This window comes from Typopeltis vanoorti, chromosome 20, assembly GCF_054136105.1.
Source record: "Typopeltis vanoorti isolate ZY-2024b chromosome 20, IOZ_Tvanoo_1.0, whole genome shotgun sequence".
Classification (NCBI taxonomy): Eukaryota; Metazoa; Arthropoda; class Arachnida; order Uropygi; family Thelyphonidae; genus Typopeltis; species Typopeltis vanoorti.
Window position 1 is genome coordinate 69,331,660 of NC_143568.1, and position 22,779 is coordinate 69,354,438.

General features: G+C 34.1%; 1 protein-coding gene across 2 annotated transcripts in view; it reads right to left on the reverse strand.

Annotated features, from left to right (window-relative positions):
• Positions 1–6,968: 6,968 nt before the first annotated feature.
• The window catches only part of Fpps (Farnesyl pyrophosphate synthase), a 194,834-nt gene continuing 179,023 nt past the window's right edge, over positions 6,969–22,779 (reverse strand). For both annotated transcript variants that reach the window (XM_090410087.1, XM_090410086.1), the window contains one exon: positions 6,969–10,833. In XM_090410087.1, coding sequence (XP_090266213.1) covers positions 10,627–10,833 — 207 coding nt within the window. In that variant the 3' untranslated portion in view covers positions 6,969–10,626. The remainder of the gene's footprint in view (positions 10,834–22,779) is intronic.

A 22,779-nucleotide genomic window follows, 5' to 3' on the forward strand; every position in this document is an offset into this window, starting at 1 on the left:
GAAATCACGAACTGTTTCTCTTTCATTTAAGTGAAATTTGCATGCTAACTTTTAAATTTCAGCTTCGCCAAATATCAGATGCTTCCCAGGATTTTCTGGCCAATACTTGGAATTTAAAATCTTAGCATTCAGGCAAATTAGCATCATCTTCTTCAAGCAGACGCTTTCCAACAGCTTCATTCAGACGTTTATGGAAAGCAGATGAACTAATTGCATGACTGTGTCTTTCATTTTACTGCAGCTCAATCTCTTTGAACTTCATGTTCTTCTGACTTTGAAGAGAAATACTGTAGTATGGACCAGGATTTTCAATTCGTTCTTCAAAAAGTTGAACTGTATTCTTTATCTCCCTGCCTACTTTGTACAAGTCAACATTTATCTCTTGTCAATATAGACTTAGTTCACTAAGTTCTTAAAGAGTATGACACATAAGACCCAAATCAAGAACAAACTCGCATGACCTTATTTTTCTTAAATGGCCCTCATAAAGAAAGCGATCTGTTTTGCTTCTTCTGCTGTCTTTTGCCTCCCGAAAGTGATGGACGAGGACTTCAAAGTCTTGCCACACTGCAGAAGCAGTGCGAATGCTAGATGCAACCAGGGCCGATCCAAGAGTATTATTATTATTATTATTATTATTATTATTATTATTATTATTATTATTTCGGGCGACTCCAGTCCTTAGACTCATCGAGGGAGGCCCTAAACATCATGTCCACACAACTATGCGATTACATTCTCACAGTATCTATCATACCTTGTCTTGAACTCGTTCACCGTCATAGCACCCACAACAGACTCTGGCAGCTTATTCCACTTATTTACCACTCTAAAAGTAAAGAACCCAGCTCTAACACCCCTGCTAACCACACTCTTGCCCAGCTTCCATAGGTGTCCCCTAGTTCTCCCACCACCAGTCCTGATCTCAAAAATATCCTCTGAATTAATCCTATAGAATCCCTTTAGCAATTTGAATGTCTCAATCATATCTCCCCTCCTCCGCCTATCAACTAGTTTCTGCAACCCACAAATCTTCAACCTGTTCTCATATGGTTCATTCCATAGACCTGTTATCATCTTAGTCACTGGCCTCTGGATCCTCTCCACCTCCTCCCCATCAAGAAGGAACCAAGGTGACCAAATCTGGGCACAGTAGTCGAGATGAGGTCTTATCAAGGCTCGGTACAGAGGTACAATAACTTGCTTGTCTCTGCTCGTCAAGGTATTTTTCAACAACCAAGTGAGTTGATGAGCTGATTTAGCTACTTTTGCAGTGTTCCCCCTAAACTTCATCTCCCTATCCACCAGCACTCCCAAGTCCCTGGCCTCATCAATCTCTTGGAGTACAGTTCCACCAATGTGGTATACTGCTGCTAATCTTTTCACCCCAAAATGCATAACCTTACATTTTGTCACATTAAATTGACATCCATTCTCCTTAGCCCAGAACTCCAATCTATCTAAGTCATCCTGCAAGACTTTGACATCTTCTGCATTCACTATAGCCCTACCCAACTTTGCATCATCAGCGAACAAATGAATTTTTCCACTTAGATCTGATGTTCCAAGGCAAAGAAAATTTAGGCGCCCCTATACATTGTTGCTGTATATATTTTGTCATACTCACCCAAGCACACGTACACATGTGACGCCCTTATGTGATTGCCTAGGTTTACCTAAAGATAAAACCGGCCCTGGATGCAACCCAGCAAGTGCTTAAAATTCTGCCAATTTTAAGAAGTTGAAGTTCTAGAGTCGTTACACATTCCTGTTCCATAGCATTCTTAGGTGAAGCATGATAAGTCACAAAGTGTGTCCACCCAACGATTCACTCCTACTACATTGTTCACTGTGTCACTAACAGACAATTCAAGGCGATGGCTAGCACAATGCCAGAAAATAACACAAGGAAACTTCTCTTGCATTAGCCTCCTTATGCCATTGCGCACACCAAACAACACAGGTGCACCATACAAGTTACAGACAATAAATACGCCTTTAAGTAATCTTCAGATGATCCTAAACACTCAAGAATGCTAATTAAAGAGTTTAGAATTCGTCTAGCAGTTACATCTGGTAATTCGATCAAATCTAGGAAAACACTCACAGGAGCAGAAAGTTCAGGAAGAGCTACACGAACAATAACAATCAATGTTGTTGTGCTACACACAGTTGTGGATTCATCAACATGTAACGATATTTTGTTTTTGGAGTTCACTATATTGTCAATTAATGTTTTTCTCATTTCATTTGCGATGTGGCTCACAATGTTAATGCAAGCATTTGCAGAATGAAGAATATATATCCCATGTTTAGACCGTTAAGTTCCTGTAAATTTATTTCGTCTTCAAAGTTGTTAAATGATTGATTTTTCCTCGCAACTTTGTAAGCGGTTCGAAACACTTTTCGTTACGTCATTTGCAGAATGAAGAATATATATCCCATGTTTAGACCGTTAAGTTCCTGTAAATTTATTTCGTCTTCAAAGTTGTTAAATGATTGATTTTTCCTCGCAACTTTGTAAGCGGTTCGAAACACTTTTCGTTACGTCTTTATTATGAGACAAATTATTTAGGAAAACTTTCTGTAATGTTTCGTTTTTTGCTTCATAATTTATTTTTTGGCACGCTTTGTGCGTTGCACTCTCCTTATAATCGTAAATCTTTTTTCTTAATGACATTAACTATTGTTTGCGAGATTCTCCAAAATGATTGATTTTACCATTTGCCCACTCCACTGAAATTTTCGTTCCCATCTGTTTATCGACGGCAAGACTTCCCACATCACGATACACTTTACAGCTAAATTTTATTCTTGACATACAGCAACTCGCTGTATTCTTGACATATAGACTTCTGTCTCTCGCAGAAGTCATTTTTCTGCAAAAATGTCCAACATTCGGGCCAATCATTATCGGAAGCTGCTTCCTTTTGATCACGTGGATCTTCGCCTTGGTTTCGTGATCCTCTTCACCAAGTGTATTTTCGGTGCTAGTTTTCTGTTTTACAGGATCACAAGTAGATTCAAACAATTTCTGCTTCTTCAGCCTTCATTTTTTTACTCATTTGGCAAAAAGTAGTCACTACTTACCTATTTTTCCCATTTTGAACAATGGTTGCACTGATTTAACTTAGATTATTTCAAAACTCACTTGAACACCTGCCTGTTACAGAATAAATATAGAACTGATATTGGAAGCAATTGGAAGTGAACACAACTTCTGTTTCCGGTTGCATAACAACCTATGAAACAGGAAAGTAGGGCACCAACTTATGAGTAATCAAAACTGAAAATTCAATTCATGAACACAGTACCATCTACCGGAATATTTATAATACATTTTGTTGTCAATAAATTCGCAGATTTTTAAAAACTTAAGAAAAGAGGATACTGCGTACCGCCAGAAAAAAAACATTGGTTATAATACCTAATTGCACGTTTCCAAAGCCTAAATTTGGGTATAATTATCGTTAAACCTGAAATTTGTGAAGTTTTTAAAAATGAATTTGAAAATTTCCGTTAAAATGTAACTGCAAATCTGGAAATCATTCAGAGATATCTCTGAGCAAGTCTTCGAACAACAACAACAACAACAACAAAAAAAAGATTAGATTCATTCCTTTATTCTCGACTTCTTTCCTAAGTACTTTGGTTTATTGAATGGTAGGTAGGATAAACGATTCGATCAGGATATCATAGCAAAATCGGTGTACCAAAGGAAATGGGAATGCTGGTGTGATGGACGACAGCGTTGGTTTCTTCAGAGAGAGAGATACGTCCTAGTACTTAGAAGATGTAGAGCTTTAAAATGTAAGTGGGTGGTCTGGCAAGTTGCTCCAGCGCCATTATCCAGTCCCTGTAGTGGTTCTCAGTAAGATCTGCAAATTATCCCTCTACAGCGCAATCACTTCTTGATTCGAAGAAAAACACTGACAAGCGAGGAAGAGTTTTAGTTTTGGGAAGAGATAGAAGGCAGAGGGAGCCAAATCTGTGGAAAAAGGTGGATGTTCCAACAAGTCATAGTGCAGATCCCTTAATTTCCCCATTGCCAAAATACCTTTGTGGGCAGGTGCATTGTCCTGATGACAGATGATTATTTTCTTCTGCAAACTGGGTCTTTTCTCAAGCATTTTTTCGTTTAGTCTGGTTAAAAGATCGGAATAATATTCCCTGCTTGTTTTATCCTTTTCAAGATAATAAACAAAATGCCTTTAGCATCCCAAAACACCGATACCATGACCTTGTCTTCTTTGGCATTAAACAACCAGCTTCTATCCACTGTTTTGACTGCTGTTTGGGATTCTGGTGTGTGTGCACGCGCTGATGAATCCAGATCTTATCCATAGTGATAAATCAACACACAAAATAAGTTTTATTATTGTTAAACAATCCAAGCACTGTTGATTGTCGAGAATCACCACATATATTAAAACGCCTAAAAAGAGGATATTTAATTTTTCAATTAAGACATGAGAGTAGTAAATAAATTATTCGGTTCATATTAAATAACTATTATTAATGTAGTTCTTTATTTTCAAGATTAATACATCGTAACCGCATTTTGTTTACCTGGCATGCTGAAGTCGAAGGCCATTTTTTTCCCCCAAGAATCTCTCTCAATGAAAGCTTAACTTGCAGTTTTCAATTCCTGATTGTAGATATCCTTGTAGGATTTAAGGACGGACGTTTTCAGTATGTTTTCACTTTAGAACTTCATGCGGTCAGAATCATGTTCTTCGAAAATAGTCATGGCACTGCCTTTCTTGGTCAGGACTGATGTTTTGTGCATGCTGCATTATGCTTCCTTTCAGTACTGCAAGTTATCAGGATGATCCAAATAAACCATGTCTGAGAAATTCCCTGAGCAAGAAGTTCGGGGGGGGGGGGGTAGATCAGCAAATTGCATGGATGATTACTCTGGCTTCCATGAAATGTTCTTAAAGAACCTCCTGTATAGATTCACCAATGTTTGAGGTGGGCCCCATCCCACATGAAAAGCACTGAATTCATGTACACACACTGCTGTAGCTGTGGCACAACAAATTTGTTTATCATATTGCGATACTTTTTGTCAATAACTGAGCAGGTCACAGGATCCGACTAGCAAAGATCCTCAAAGAATGGTCCAATGATAAACAAAGCTGTAAACTTGCACCAGACAAACTCTGGGTGAATGCAAAGGAATTTCTTGGATTGCACAATTGTGAGTATTCACAGCTTCATTCAGGTGAAAGTAAGCCTCATCTGCCCACAAAATCATCCACAGTTATGCAGCATCCAACTCCACTCGAAACAAGGAATGTTAAAGCGAATATCAGTCTACTTTCGCTGTCCTGCAGGCACAACTCGTGTGTTTGGTTTATCTTGAATAGGTAGAAATGCAGAATCCCCTGTAGCATTTTCTAGACAATTGTGCAAGCCAGATCCATGTGTCTTGATACAGCATGTGCACTGCATCAACCAATGCTGCTATTCATGGCCTACTCCACAACCATGGTAGCAACTTCATTCACTTATGAACTTATTGGTTTGTGACCTCTGTCAGGTCTAACTCCTAATCTCATTTCTTCAAAACAACTAATCTTTAGTTGAAGAGCACATGGCAATAGTGGACCTTCTTGACATTTGTTTAGGTGACGAAATTCACGGAGCACAGCAACAGCATTGCAATTACTTGGGTAGTAAGCTTTATGAGCAAAGCACCTTGCCATCTCTGTAAATGGTATTAACAACCAAAATGAAAGGAAAAATCCCATCTCACTCTTTTTTTAAACCCTCCTGACATCTATGAATTATGCCAGGAGGGTTTATGGATTGATAGGTGTTAGTATTGCTGTGCATTTTAATGTGTGTATATCAGATGAGAATATATTTAACAGCAGAATGAACGAGGTTACAGATTGGCATTTGATAGTATTGCTGTGAATCTTAATGTGTAAAATTTATTGCATGAGATTATAATCCTTAGCTTTAAAATTTTTTGTAGTATCAATTCAATCAAGAAACTATTATTGTGTTAATGTGTCCTAGATTAAATAAAATGTGTTTAATATACTAAAGAATGTGTATTCACTGATTCTGATTCCAATGCACTGTTTCCAAAAAGGAACATATGCGAACCTGTGTGCAAAGTTAAATTAGAGTAGCCATGACTGACAGTAAAGCTTGATGCTGCAGGTAATCTTAATTCTATTTAAGGCCAGAAAAGGGGACCTAGGTGGTGCAGTCTTTAAATATAAATTTTCCAAGGTTCCCAAGGTATTAGATTTTAGATAACATGTAGTAGCAAAAATGCGATGTGTGGTAACTTAATTATTAAGGAAGAATAGATGAAAGAAAAGCTAAAAACATAAGATATACATGATGTACCGAAAGAAACAAAAGAGCTATGTTAAGCAATACGTTAAGATATAAAATAAGATATGCAATATAGATATATAGCCTCATGTTTACAGTAGTATGCTGGTTTGCATTTGTAATAGCTAAGATGGTTTGATAATAGCAAAAGCCCAATTTAATTTCCTCTGGAGGATTTCCCCAATCCGTTTACTTCCCACAGTCAAACTGCCTTTCATATTTGCATTTTGAAATTGTTATATCTAGTCTGAATTTAAATTTAACCTTTTAAAAATTACTGGCATGAAAAGTGGAAAAGATTCTGTTGTTTTTGTCATTTTAACATACTATACATAAAAAGTTTACTACCACAAGTCTAGTACTTGAGCAAGGTTGCACATTCATGCTCTGAATGCAATACGTCCTTTTGAAATTTAAAGGAATAATCATAATTAAGGACATGTCTTGACAGTAAGGATTACTTTAAAATATTCAACCTTTTCCCCCCCACACACAAAATAATAGAACATCTTTAAATTTGTGGGAAAAAAAAAAAAAAGATTTACAATACAAGTGTCTGCTTGCATTATAAAAATGATAAAAACATCCTTGAAAAAACAGTAACATATAAATTACACAATTATGCGATTTATTTCAATAACTAACAAGTACATGTCTAGTATATACAAAAATAATTTCATCAGTTTTTATCATGACATGGAATGCACACGAGTATTCAGAAAATACTATACTTAGATTATTACCCTTAATTACTATGTCTATAAAATTTTGATGAATGCATTATTAATTTATGCATCATTTTTGTTAATCTATCAGTGCATAATAATTTATTTACAGTGCAGGGACACTGAAAATTATGCTCAACATAAAAATATCAATGTATTAACAACTTAAAATATTAACTGTATAAGCCAAATAAAGTAGCATGCCCCAAATAATTTTGTTAATCTATTAGTGTTATTAACAAAGCATTAAAATATATGGCTTATATACATTCCAAACAAAAATGAAAGGTATCATTGAAGAACAGATATTGTTAATTTAGCTCATCACTGATCTTCAGATAATCTAACTTGAACATTCCAGAATTTTATTGAGTATATTTATAAAATGAATAAAAACATTACAAATGTTTAAACAAAACAATTTCTTGTTATGACTATCTTAATTCTCACACAAATGGTCATCACTAGAGACAACTGTGACAACTTCTTCACTATTCTTCTCAGAGGTATTTTTACATGATTTGATCTCCTTTACATAATTACAGCTAAGAGACAGATGGCTCTGTAATCATGAAAGATTCATCAAGAAATTTAGAATAAGATTTTTGCTAGCCTGATACAAGAATTATATATTTAATACAGACATGCTCAGTTTCTATTCACTACTCTTTTTTGCAATTAATTCTTATAACATACTCTGCTGTAACAAACTTGCTCAAAATACTGAAAAGTCCTAACTACAGACAAGAACAAATGCTATACTAAAAAATTCACTATAACAAACTGTTCTTGCAATCCCTACAGTTGTACTAGAGTAGTGTACTGTATAATTCTTTCCATAGTCAGTAAGTTGAAACTATCTAATTCTAGTTGAACTTGTTAACATGAGCAGGAACTGATCATCATATCTTTAGTTTAACTTCCAAGTAATAGTAATAAAGAAATAGTTACTTTTTTAATGTCTATCCTACAGAAAGAAAGTTAAAAATTATATTAAACTTTTAGTATTATGGGTAGATTAAAGATTAGATAATCCCTTTTTACAATTCTAATGACCGAACATGAACTTTTTTTGAAGCTACTTTGGGCCTCCAATAAATAAGGTAGTATCTCATATTGGGTGATGATCATTCAGAATCTTTCCTCATCATCCATGCCATAGTGAAATTCAAACCCACAGCCTGCTGACTGGAAGGGCAGAAACACCATCCACTTGCCAACCAGGCCTACAATCTCCACTACTTCCATTTTCTATTTCAACAAATGCAAACTATCACTTGCATTTGTTAAAGCAAATATTGACAGTCTTCTATTCATTTGACTTAAGTAATCCAGTATTCGAGCCAACAGATGAATGGATTACTATAAAGACTGCTCAGATGTGAAGTCACACCATGAAAACATGGTATGCCTTCACTTCACATCCAGAAATTGAGGACTTGTCAGTGGTTCTCATGCAGTTAGGTTCCTTTTCTTTTTCTTCTTTGCTGACTGTTGAATTTAGAGAACTTCATCTTAAATTAAAACTAGGAGCAATTCAAAATCTGAATCAGTGCTACACAAAAGCCTAATAAAGTTTGTGATCATGAGAAATCTCTTACAGGACACAGCTAGATCTCAGACAAGATAAAAATTTGCCTTACAGCAGGCAAGAAAAAACACATATGACCCACTTCTGTGATGACACTTAGACAAAGGATTATGGAAGAAAAAATTAATGAGAAACAACACTTAAGAAAATTAATGAAGGTACTCCAAAACTTGACTTCATAAGTAGATCTAATAAGATACTAATCTGATGATGGAAAGTCAAGAAGGCAATAATATAAAGAAGAAGAAACTAGTGAGAAAGGAAAAGGTAAGATAATACTTTGGAAATGTTTATTCATGTTTTGAATGCTAGAAGTGACTTTAGTACCCAAAAGTGAATTTAGTATTCCTAAGTCCATATTCGATTAAGTGATTGCCTCCAACATTAAAGTGGCTGAAGAGTTTATTAAGAATCTCAAGATGGGGGACTAAAATCAATATGTCACTGTGCAAGTAAGAAAAAATATGGGATACTGCATTTAAGAAATTTAATTCTGAAATACAGTCGAATCCATCAAGCCCAAACTTGCATTGCATAATGGACTCATTCAAATACAACACCACAATAACCATCCAAAAGTGTATTCTCAACTAAGACTGTCTAATTTTTTCACAAGTAAGTCTTGAGATATGGCTAGCTTTTATTTTTTTTATTTTTTTGAAAAAAAAAAAAAAATGCAGAAGCTGTTAAACTAAAAACTGTTTCCTTAAAATAGCATTTGTGCTCCTGAAGCTTTGGATGGAACTTTATCAGTTTATTATATATAGTTAGCGAGTTTGTTAAAACAGTATCTGTTATAGTGAGAATGAGCTTATCATGAAAACAGTAAAAGGAATATTGGAAGTGAATTTCTGAAAATGTATCCAATGATTTGCATTGGAAATAGAAATGTTTCTTCTAACAAGAAACTTTTTTTAATCAGTTGACTAATTTTTTTTTAATTAATCAACTCTCATTGCAACAAACCCACAAGGATCAAATGAATAGCTTGTTATAGTGAAAAGTTCAATATAATGAATTTCCTTTAAAATAATAATTAGGGCTTTTTTGATAGTTATAGTGAGCAAGCTGGCTGTTCAATGTTTGCTTTAATGGAAAGTGAATGTAACATGAATCTCTTTTGGCTGTTGAGGTGCATGTTATATTAAAAAAAAAAGAATAATAAAAAGGTAAAGCTCAAAAGGAACATACCCACAAAACAAAATACAAGTATCAAAATGGAAAAAAAAATAACGTTACAGGCCCTCCATTAAGTGGATATTAGTTTCTATTAACTATCTTCAAAACAAAGCTACTTGCATATAAAGTAGTTGACTTCATATGTATTCTACAGCACACATTTACTTTTCAGGCATGCATAATGTCATGCATTATGAGAAGGGCAACTACCCAGACCAGTTTTGACTATTGCCATATATAGAGGATGATTACAGATCCAGAATATTCAAAGAAGCAGCAGTGATCCTACGAACAGGAAACAACCTCAACCGAAATCAAGGAGCAATATTAAAAGATATATAGAAAAATCTGATTAATTCATTAAGTTTAGCAGAACTACAGTACACTAAAAACTATGTAACACGTGTTCACAATAATAATTGAAACATCTCGCCACATGCACACATTGTCACGCGAGCTGTTAAATTTGGTGTACTAACCATCATAAATGGTTCTGTATTAGTTTGTTTTTTGCATTTATTATTTTTCTGTTCACCTTTTTAATCCTGACAAAGCTAGACAGTAGGCTAGCAAAACTAGTAAGTGTTCTTGTACATAATTGTATTAAACAGATGGTCTTCTATAAGAATAAGTTTTGTTTTATAAAATATACAAAGACCAAATGTGAATAATCTTAATAAAGCAAGTTATTTTATTATAAGTAAATATGGAGTAATGTAAGGTCTCCTTTCCCTCTATTCAAAGAATTAAATAGGTAAGTATTCTGCTGTGATCTTAAGACTCTCTCTTGTATATCATCTTCAAAAATCCATGAAATACTTTAACAGGAAACTCTGAAGTCTCAGAAATTGCATTTATCTCCGATGTGATCTCCTGAAAAGTGTCATCTTCAAATTTTTGGTATAGTTCATCAAGCTTTAATTCAGCATAAAGTTCTTTAATCTTTTGGACACTGGATGGGTTGGATACACCATAGTTCTCCTGAAAGCAAAATGGAACAATAAACTTCTGGACAATAAATATACTAAAATACTTAAATACAGTTTTTGCTTCTATTGAAATTGAACAGCATGATCTTCTGCTGTTCCCACAATTTCCTTAACTGTTTTGAGATTTTTATATTGACTATAAAATCTGATATGACAAGAATCCCTAATTACAAATCACTTCAACAGAAGGAATTTTAATAAATGCACTGCACTCTGCAAAGAAATGTCTCACTATAGCAATATATTAATGACTAGTGTTGAACATAATCTTTGCATGTCAAATGCTCCTCATTATAACTGTGCTTACAGCAATTTGTAAACAAGTATCATTAAATAAAACATACAGTGGAAGTGAAATGGATGAATATGAATTGCTATAATTCATTATTAACATTTCAGAAATCCAGTGGTTACATTTTATAACAGTAATAACTATACTGGAGAGACATATACTAGTCATTTTGCTGGATTTTGTGAAAACATTTGACAAAATACTAGATTAAATGGTGATGGTTAGATTTGTGAATTGGTAAAAGAAGACTGTTTCTAAGAAAGTAAGTGTTACACTAGAGAGGGAGTTCTCTTCTGGGTCTGCTTTTGCGTGATTTATATGCACAGTATAGTATGTTTTTGTAGGGGAGATATTCAGTTGCATAGAGATGATTCAAAATTGGAAAGGATTCTATTTAAGTGACCATATAATGTCAGATTTACATTCAAGTATTCTGACTGTATCACTGTTGAACATATGCAATTTCTTCACATGATAGAAACAGAATCCACTAATGCCTTTTACTCCCTCTAGGGCAACGTTTCTCAACGTTTCCCTAGAGGGAGTAAAACGTTTCCTTTTTGCCCTTGCAGAACCCTTGAAATAATATCCATGTCGTAGGGAACCCCTACATAATAATTATTATATATCATTGTTAGTATCTTTCTTTATTATTTATGAATTTAAAGATCATGAGGAAAACAAATAATAAGTGCTATAATAATTTTATCGTTTATTTGTAATTTTTAAAATAATAAGATAAATCAAAGTAAAATGTCATATAAACAAAAATATGTGCCAAAGAATTGTTATTTTTGAAACAAATATGAATAATGAAGTTTAATTTTCTAATATGAAAGCTGTGCTTGTCTTTTGGTACACAAATACTTAATTCGGGGTCAGATTTTAGATAAACAAACACGGATTTCATCTTCAACAGAAAGGAGACTATTTCTGTCTTTGCTCTTAATACTCGTCAAACAAGAAAAAGCTTGCTCATACATGTAAGACGTTGAAAACTGCAGCAATATATTTATTGCTTTCCTATGAATAGTAGGATACTCTTCTTTAATAGCCATCCAGAACTTGTCCAGAGCTAGGTCAGTAAATCTCTTCTTGAATGCACGATCAGATTGCAGCCCACAAAGTTCTTCCACTTCTCTTCAAGTCAAGTTCGCAGGATAAGCAGAAGATTAAGAGTATGGATCTCTCACCCAATCATACATTTGTGTTGGAAGGGATGGAAAATAATGTTCAATTTTTATCATCAGTTCTTCCAGGTGGGTTACAATAAGACTTGTAATTTGATGATATCCTTCTTTACTTTTAAGCCCCACTAGTAATTGAAACATGTCAAGATTCCCTTCTGCGACATGATTTTTCCAAAGATTCAGCCTTCTTTTAAATCCAAGAATCTTGTCACTTGAAGTTAATATATTTTCTCCAGGGCCTACAGTGACTTATTTCATTATTAATGTAATGAAAAATTTCAGCTAAATAGGCTAGCATCTGCACCACTTTTGATCTTCAAAACACTTGGCAAAATCTTTTATTGTTTTCTTGACTTTGCAATTCATCTTTAAGCTCAAATACCCTATTTAGAACTTTTCCTCTACCTCTTCTTCTTCTCTTTCGTCTAAGACGGATTGAGTCTTCTCTTGAGCAGGATCTTCCAGTCTTCTCTATTCCTTGCTGTTCGAAAGAGTTCCTTATATGTTCTGCATCCCGAGATGTTCTTTATTAATTTCAGCCAGGTAATTCTTGGTCTTCCAGGTCTTCTTTTTTCAGTTGGAAAAGTATTGATTAGGACATTAGGAAGTCTGTCTGCATCCATGCAGTACAGTGTGTCCAAACCATCTCAGTTGTTGTTTTCTAATTTTTTCTATTATTGTCTTTTTATACAATAGTTCTTGTCTGACTGTGATGTTTGTTTTCTTTTCTATCCAACTTGTTCTATTTATTTTTCTTAAGCATTTCACATTTCAAATGCCAGCAGTTTTTTCTCCTCTTTTTTTTTTTTTTTTTTTAACAGTCCACGCTTCTGCTCCATAGATGACTGTTGGTATAATTATTGCTTCATATAATTTGATTTTGGCTTGCTTAGATATCTTGTTTGTTTTCCAGATTTTCTGTAATTTTCCCATGGTGGTCCATCCTATCGCTATTCTATGTTTGATTGTTTTGAGTTCATCTATCGCTTCTGTTAGTTTTGATCTAAGGTATATGAAGTTGTCTACTTGTTCTATTTGTTCTCCGTTTAGGGTGGCTGAGATGGTAGTTTCGTTCCTCCCTATTTTCATCACTTTTGTCTTTTGTATATTTATTGTCATGTCATATGTTTTACGGGTTTCGTTTAGCTTGTTGATCAACTTTTGTAGTTCATTTGGGGTTCTTGCAAGAAGGACAAGATCATCTGCATATTTGATATTATTTATGTTTAAACCATTGACATTGATTCCAGGCTCATTGTCTATTGCCTTCTTTACAACTTCTAGATATATGTTGAATAGGCATGGGGATAATGGGCATCCTTGCTTTACTCCTTTTTGGATTTCTATGGGTTCTGTTGTGAGTGTGTCCTTTTTAATTATTGCATTTGTCTTAGAGTAATATTTTATCAGAAACTGTATTATATATTTGTCTATTGCTTTTTCTAGTAGAATTTTAAGAAGGATTTCTCTGTTGATGTTATCAAAAGCTTGTTTAAAGTCCACAAAACAACAATATAGTTCTTTATGGTCTTCCCAGCTGAGCCATGCTAGTTGGTGCAATGTGAAAATTTGTTCTATTGTTGTATAGTTTCCTCGGAAATCAGCTTGTTCTATGCCTATCATTTCTTCATAGGTGTTTTTTAATCTATTTTGTATAATTCTTATGAATATTTTATACCTGTGAGGGAGTAAATTGATTGGGCTGTAATTTCTGCAGTCTCTTTTGTCTCCTTTCTTGTATATTGGGATGATCTTTCCAGTTCTCCAGTCATCTGGGATCTCTCCTGTTTGTAATATTTTATTGAATAGGGTTGTTAAATATTCTATTGATATGCTGCCTCCATATGACCACAGTTCAGTTGGGATAGTATCAATGCCTGGTGCTTTATTGTTTTTCATCTGTTTTATTGCGTATCTAACTTCTTCTTGTAAAATTTTCGGGTGATCATTATTTTCTTCTATTGTTGGCATTGTAGTTTTGTTTCCTTGGTGGAAGATAGTCTTAAAATGGTTTGACCAGATTTTTCTTATATATTCAATATTCCCAGTTTCAGTCAGCTTGTTGTTTATCATTGTTACTGCTTTTGCTGAGAATTCCTTTGTAATTTCTCTTACAGTATCATGGAAGACTTTTAGGTTGTTTTGTTGGTATGCTTCTTGGCATTTCTTAGCTTTTTCTTCTAACCATTTTTCTTTGGCTTTTTTGCACAAGTAATCAACTTTATTTTTTAGTGCTCTGTATTTTTCTCTACTTTCTTCATTGTTTTGTTGGTTTACAAGTATCTTGGCCTCTCTTTTCTCTTCTATGGTAGCTATGATTTCTTGGGTTATCCACTGTTTGTTTATTTTGGGTTTGGAACCTAGAGTGTCTTTTGCAATTGATAACACTGTTTCTTTTTCTTCTTCTAGTATTTTCCGCTGTTCTGGAAGACGGAGGGTTTTAATTTCAAGCACATGTGTTCTAAAAATCAACTTCTGCTTGAGCTATCTTTTAGTTTGATGTTTTCTTCTTTTCTGATATATTTTTTTCTGTTGAATTTTATCTTCACTTTGGCAGTTAATATTTCATGGTCAGTCAAAATCTAAACTTCTTAATGTTCGTACATTATTTACTGATCTTTTCCATTGTTTGTTTATGATGATATAGTCTATGCAGTTCTTTATGTTACCATCTGGGAATGCCCATGTATATTTATTATTAGGGCGTTGATAGAACAATGTGTTTGTAATCATTAGATCGTTTGCTTTACAGAAGTGGAGTAATTGTTCTCCTCTGTCATTAAGCTCTCCGTATCCAAATTTCCCCATCACATCTTTTTTGTCTGCTGTGAACTGTCCTATTTTAGCATTAAAATCTCCCATCACTATCATGAGTTCTCTATTTTTGGGATTATCTATTTCCTGTTATAGTTCTTCATAGAAATTTTCTATTTCTTCCTCTGAATGGTTACTGCCTGGTGCATATATTTGGATTATTTTAATTGTTTGACCTTTTTCTTTTGCTTGAAGTTTGGCTGTGATTATTCTAGGAGACACTGGGTTTATTTCAATTACTGAGTGTGTAAGTTTCTTTACAATTAATAATGCAACTCCTTCTCTGTGTATGTTATCTTTTTTTCCTGAGAAGTACAGTCTTCCTTCTGGTAAATCCATGAATCCATCTCCGCACCAATGTGTTTCTGATAAACCTAAAATACTCCATTTCAGTCTTTTTAAATTTTCCTGGACTAATTGCAATTTTCCAGGTCGGTATAGTGATCTTATGTTGATGGTGGCTACATGTTTCACATCCTTGGCTGACCACATTGCTGATTTCTCACCTACTCTATGTGGTCTTCGAGTAGGCACGTCAGTTGTCCCATACGCAGTAGCACTATCTCGGTTTGTAGACTTTCTCCTGCTCATGAAAGTTACTGGCATAATAATGTAGCCAGCTTGTCATGCCTCTGCTACATCATTTGGTCCACGGCTCTTTATTCTTTATTCAGAGCAACCCATTTGGGTTTCCCCCATCCACCACCCAGGGGACGTGTCTGGTAGGAGTGTGGTCTCCCCCAAGAGGTCTTCCTCTACTTAGCCACTGGATTTCTGTATAGAGCAAAAGATTTATATGCTCTTTGTCCAGGTTTTCACACAGTTTTTAAACATTCTGGAGTGAACTAGCCTTTGTTTAATGAAGTTAACCATTTCTGTGGCATCATCAAAAACTTTTTTCAGTTCATCTCCAAGAGATTTTGAGATCAACACTTCTCTGTGAATAAAACAATGTGTTGAGACAACATCAGCATTTTCTTCTTTTACATGAGAAACAAAACCTCTTATGGAGCCAACCATGGGTGGAGCACCATCAGTACGGATGTCAATACAGTTCTTCCAAGAAAGACCTTTTGTTTTCAGATATGAGGATAAAATATTGAATATATATATATTCCTTTGCTTGTCTTAGGTAATTCTTTACAACAGAGAAAGTTTTCTTGAATTTCGCCCTCATTAACAAATCTTACAAAAGTTACAACGTAACAGTTATCGGTAAGATCTGATGACTTGTCAACTTGGATGGAAAAACTGCCTATTTTTCAGTTTATCAGAAAAATAGCAGTTTTTCTGATAAACTGAATGAGGTTTTCTGATCAAAACCTCCTTGACATCATTTGGCATATCATGGAAATGTCGACTTATTGTACTGTTTGAAAGTGGAATATTTTCAATTTCTCATACTGTATCTTGTCCCAGCATTTTACCCACTATAATTTTACATGCTGGCATTATTAGATTCTCACCAACTGTGTGACTTTTCCTTTTCTGTGCAATAATTTCTGCTACCAAATAACTTGCTTCCTGAGCCTTTTCACTGACACTGAATTTATTAATAAAAACTGCACTCAGTTTCTTTCGAGATTGCAATAACGTTTTAAAATAATCAGCACTTTTATTTTCCATATCATTGTAATTTTTCATGAAATGTCTTTTCAGTTTTGCTGGAGCCATTGCTGTATTTAAAAGTTGTGTGCCACATATGAGACACAGTGGAAGAGGACAATCAGGATCACCAGTCAATGTAAAGCCCAATGATAAGTAATTTTCATTGTAAAGACGAACCTTTTGTATTCATTTTTGTATTTGTATTTTGAAATTCGGTATAAGATTCTAATTCTTCATCACTGGCATCTTCAGAATTGTCTTGATTTTTTCTCTTCAAAAATTTCCACATTTTAACAATTAGAAATTTCTATAAAATAAAAAATGTAAAAAAGATGATAAATCAAAATTAGACTAATAAAACTGAAGCACAAAACATAAATAAAGGAAAACAAAAAAATACATGGGAAAACGTGGAGAGAGAGAGAGAAAATGGAACAACTCCAGTATACGGTAATCGTTGTTTACAAAGCACTTACGTAACCTTATTCACCATTCAGAACAAACTATCGATATATCGAATTGAAAGTGTGAATATATTTTCACATAGGTTAGCTAACAGTGGTTGCTGCATAACTCAAATGAAATTGGTCTTGAAACAATAAAAATACTTAATACATGCGACACTATCATTAAAGGTATTAGTTTTTTAAAAAAATTGGTTAAATTAAAGGGCAGAGAAAATTACTTTATAAACCAGATTCAGTTATGTTAGTAATATAATATTTAGTAAATTAATAAAAATATAATAGAAATCATATAATAAAAAGAAATTAAACAATCATGAAAAATCAGGTGGTCACCCGTTAATGCATAAGTACCAAATAATGTAATTAATAATATTATTTAAACATAATTATTATTTATTAGAATCTAACTTTCATAAATACATAACACCTAAATGCACAATTTGTAACGATATAACTAATAACTTAATGAAATAAGAAAAATCGATTGCTCAAACTATCGACTGTAACCTGAAATAAAGGAGTAACCTTCCCAAAAATTACGATCACCATAAAGTGGAGTTTAGCCAAGAAAACATACAAACTTTTTATATTAATGAGTGAATACGTACCTACACATTAGAAAACACACAGGATTGATAAGAAACCAACTGCGCTTCTCGCATTTCTTGCTTGCACTGACTCATAAGCGACACTAGCTAGCGCTAGAACTATCTCTAGTTGCCGTATGATAAATGGATCATGGACAGCATTGTCTCGCAACCTAGTCGGAGTTAATACAACTAATGCAAACTAGAATTTATTCCTTTCAGAGAACGTTTATTATTTTCTCCCACTGTTTAAGTTCATTTATTTGCCACTGCTATTCATTATTATTTCTCGCGGAACCCCTAGCAATGTCTTGCAGAATCCTGGTTGTGAACGCTGCTCTAGGGAGTGGGCAAGGCCATTTTTGCCAATCTAACTTTTTGGAGACTGGGGGGGGGGATTTCAATTTCCACCAATAGCCAATCGGATAACTAGCTCAAGACTATCACTATTCATAAATAGCATCTTGTGAAAAGAGGTAGACAAATGTCACCATCTCATGATCTCAGCCTGAAGCTGTATATTATTGTCTTAAATAGGCGAGTTCTGTGGCCTATTTTCTTGAACTTATGGGATGAAAAATCTGAGTTCTTGGGAGGAAAAACCTGTCAGAGATTGAGTAATTCTGCACCAGTCAAAGAAAGGCTTAGAAATGTAAAGTCTATACAAAACAACTGAACTAGTTTTCTCAAAGAAACTGCAAGTTTGCTAATTCAGTTTACTGGAAACATTATGCATATACAGAAGAACAATTCCATTATATCAGGAAGGTTCATTTATAAAACAGATAATATAGACTAGTTAATCTCAATGAGATTTATAAACAAAGTAAAGTTAATAAAGTTGATTAAAAATTTGAATTTGTTTAGGACACTGATGACAAGATTCACATGCTTGTTTGGTAGGATGCAACGGGTTGTGTAAGAGAAGATGGATCATGACAAGCCTACTTAGTTTTTATGAAGAAGCCATAAGAAAAAATAGACTGCAATAATGTTTGTGATGTGATCTATTTAGATTTCAAAAAAGCCTTTGATAGTGGTTCATAAACAGTGGTTCCTGTTCATGATGAACAGGAACTTTATATGGGTGGGAAATGAAATCAGATTGCAGTAATATTTCTGATCTACGATGGTGGTCTGAAAACAGGTGATTAAAATGTATCATATAGATAATGATTAACTAGTAAGATGGATGGAAATAAGTTGATAGATTACAGAAAGGAATGTTGAGAAGCCTAAGAAGTGGTTAGGTATCAAATATTCCATAGTTTTAATACCCTTGCTGTTCAATACATTAATGATTAAAGTTTATGTATTACAAGGAAATTTTTTTTTCTATGCTGATGTATCTAGCACATCCACAGTGTAGATGAAAGAACAATGGGACATGCACTCTAACTAGAAAAAAATTATTTATCATGATGAACAGAAACTTTATATGGGTGGGAAATGAAATCAGATCGCAGTAATATTTGTGATCAATGAGGGTGGTCTGAAAAGTTCTCAGCCTCGACCATAGATGGCAACACTATCAGCACAATTTTTTTTCTCCAAAGTTGGTAGATCTGTCATAAGCATCCATGTGAAATTGCAAGTCATTCTATCAGGTAGTTTGTTTTATACAGCTGTCTGAAGCAAAAGTGTTGTCTTATCCCTTGAAATGGATAAAATTGAGTATCGTGCAGTTATAAAATTCTTTGCAAAAGAAGGCATAACGCCAAAGAAGTTCATTCAAAGTTCATAAAGGTTTATGAGCACTCTTCTTCTTCGTTTTTGACAATTAAGAAATGGGTTGTCGAGTAAAAACATGGCCGTACCAGCATTGAAGATGACCCACGCGAAGGACATCCAAAAAATGTAACAACACCAGAAATTATTGATCAAGTGCATGATATGGTATTGGATGACCAGCAAGTCAAAGTGTGTGAAATTGCTGAGACTATAGGCATTTCAAAAGAATGTGTAGGATATATATATATATATTTTGCATGAAGAATTGCAAATGAAAAAGCTTTGCACAAGATGGCTGCCGCACTTGCTCACAGCAGATCAAAAACGATTGGAGAGGTTAATGTATGTTCTTTGCTTTATGTGAACATTGTTATAGTTCTGAATAAATCAGCTTCAAATTTGCAAGATTCCCTGACTAAATTGAATAACTGTTGTAATAGATATGGTATGAAGGCCAGCAATAAAAAAGCAAAGACAATGAAAATAGGTAGAATTGTTGAAAATGTCAACTGTTTTGTGAATGGAGAACCTGTGGAACAAGTAAAACATTTCAGCTATTTAGGCATGATTTTTAGTGAAGATGGTAAATTAAATATGAAAATAGACAACAGAATCAACAAAGCTGGTATAGTAGGAAGTCAATTGAAAAAATTTATATAGAATAAGAGAGAAATTAGTCGTAACACTAAATTAGCTATACAAGACAGTGTTCAAACCAGTTTTAACTTATGGATCTGAGAGCTGGATCAGAAGTAAAACACTTGTCCAAAGACTAGAGACTGCAGATATGAGAGTCCTGAGAAAGATTAGAGGTATGAATAGATGGCATCAATGGCAATATTATATTAAAAATGAGGATATTAGAAAAGAACTAGACATTGTCAGCATCCAGGAATGCATTAGCAGAGCTAAACTCAGGTGGTATGGTCACTTAAATAGAATGGGCAAGGAAAGATTAGCAAAGCAAGTGCTGCCATGTTGGCAGGAAAACTACCCAGAGGACGACCAAGATATAGGTGGATTGATACGGTACAAAGTGCCTTAGAAGATAGAAATAAAAGATCTGATAATATTGGAGTCTTGACAAGTAACAGACTGATTTGGAGGAAAATTGTAGATAGGAAGTTAGTAATGATGTAAATTTTTCATGTAGTACTATCATATCCTGTACACCCCTTGAGGGTACATGTCAGGAATTTGATGATGATGACAGAATAATTACATGTAGAGTCCTGGGATTCATCACATGAGCCCATTCCATACACAGCACTATACAACCCACTAACTGCATAGTTTTCTATCTTAACTGTAGGATTAATTACAATTATCAGACAAGAAAATACCCTGCTACCTCTACCATGAGAGTGGCTAACTCAGTTGATAATGTACAATATAGATTATTGACATCATGATGAAAACTAAACCCATCTCTTTCCAACACACAGGGCACATATCCTATCATTCATCCAACTGCACTACAGAGACACAAAGCTGTTCATTTGGATTTCTAATTGATAAGAAAACTATAAAACGATAAAGAAAAAATTATAAGGATTTTCAAAACTCAGCAATGCATGGATTGAGACATATGCTATTCAGGGACATTTACTATGTATGTACCGGAAGGATTTCTCAGAGTGGAGAATAATGAAACAAGCAACATTTCGAGTGTCTCAAAGGACCTACTAATTCTTTAGATATTAAAATGGATGATATTATGGATCCATCCACTATTTTATAGGCAAATAAAAAAAACTAATGTTTCAAAATTTATGAAAGAGCTTATGCAAACAACCTTTAGCATCAAAGTTGATTTGATATGCACTTAAAAGACAAGTGCTGCTCAAGAGCTATATGTGCACCTTTTAATTAGTGCATAAATTAGGTTTCACTTGCCTCACAGCTGTTTCAAACTGCTTGTTCTCATCAAAGACCAGGAGATTTTGTTCTCTTTAGACAGAAACCTAAAGAGAAAACTATTCAATATCTTAGAAGATCAGAAATATCAGAAAGTTATATTCATCACGCTTATGCCAAATTGAAACCTTTTAGCTCTATATTTTAGTAACTGATTATGCACCTAATGAGAATTCATGAGTTCACTTATTGCTAAGATAATGAACAGAGTTTTTGCTCTCCTTAGGTTTCTACCTAGCCTTTGATAAGAACCAAACAGTTTGAAACAGCTGTCAGGTAAACAAAACTTAATTTAAACTAATAAAAGGCAAACACATGGGCTTCTGGATAGTGTCTTATGTAGTGCATAAAGGCAACTCCAATGCCAAGGATTACTATTTAAATAAGCTCTCTGGTAAATTTTGAAACTTAAGTTGTTGTTTTTTATTATTTTTGATTAAAATATGGATGGATCCATATTTTAATATCTTACTTATGCTCCAATTGAAGTCTTATGGCTCTATATTTTAGTAACTAATTCGTTAGGTTTTTCAGGAGGTCTTAATTTTAGAGAATTAAGTTTTTTTTGTTTTTTTTTGTTGCATGAAGGGTGTCAGCCACTTAATACATTGCTTGAGAGTGTGTTAAGTGTGATGATGATGATGACAGTGAATGATTTTAAGATACAGTACAACGACTCCATCCTTTTTTGATCCATACTGTCTGAATAAATCATTATTTAAAAGAATTTATTTGGTATTTGTCTCAGTAACCTGATTATGTCAACAAAGCATTACTGTAATTCCTCTGATTCTACTTTTTCATTGCTGTTCCATATGTACATTGGCTATTTGTGTCTTCATTTATACCGATATTCCAGAAGCCAACTTTTTACTGTTCAACCTACTTCTCCAATGAAAATAGTAGAAGCCTTACTTAACCAGACAGATGATGCTACCCAATGAATTTTTCATTATGTTGTACCATTATTGGTTTCAGCCAATACAGAATAATTGGTCGGCTAAGTCCTAAACAGCCAACTCATCCTGATTCATTCAGTATCCATCTTAAAATATACACGGTCTGAACATTGGGTGAAAAGTTCCATCTGCTTTTTTTTTCATTCCTTATGGGCTATGTAGGAGGTTACCTCCCAGTTATCCAACTTTTCTAAAAGCAGTCCTACTGATAACACATCACTTATAGTTATGAAAATGTTTTTGCTTTTAAACCACCTAAATTAATTTCTGTGGCTAAATTCTTAGCTACTTCAGTTTTGAGAACCTATAATACATTTTCTCTCCAATAATCTTTTCTTCCTTACAGAAATTTTTCTGCAAACATCTACACTAC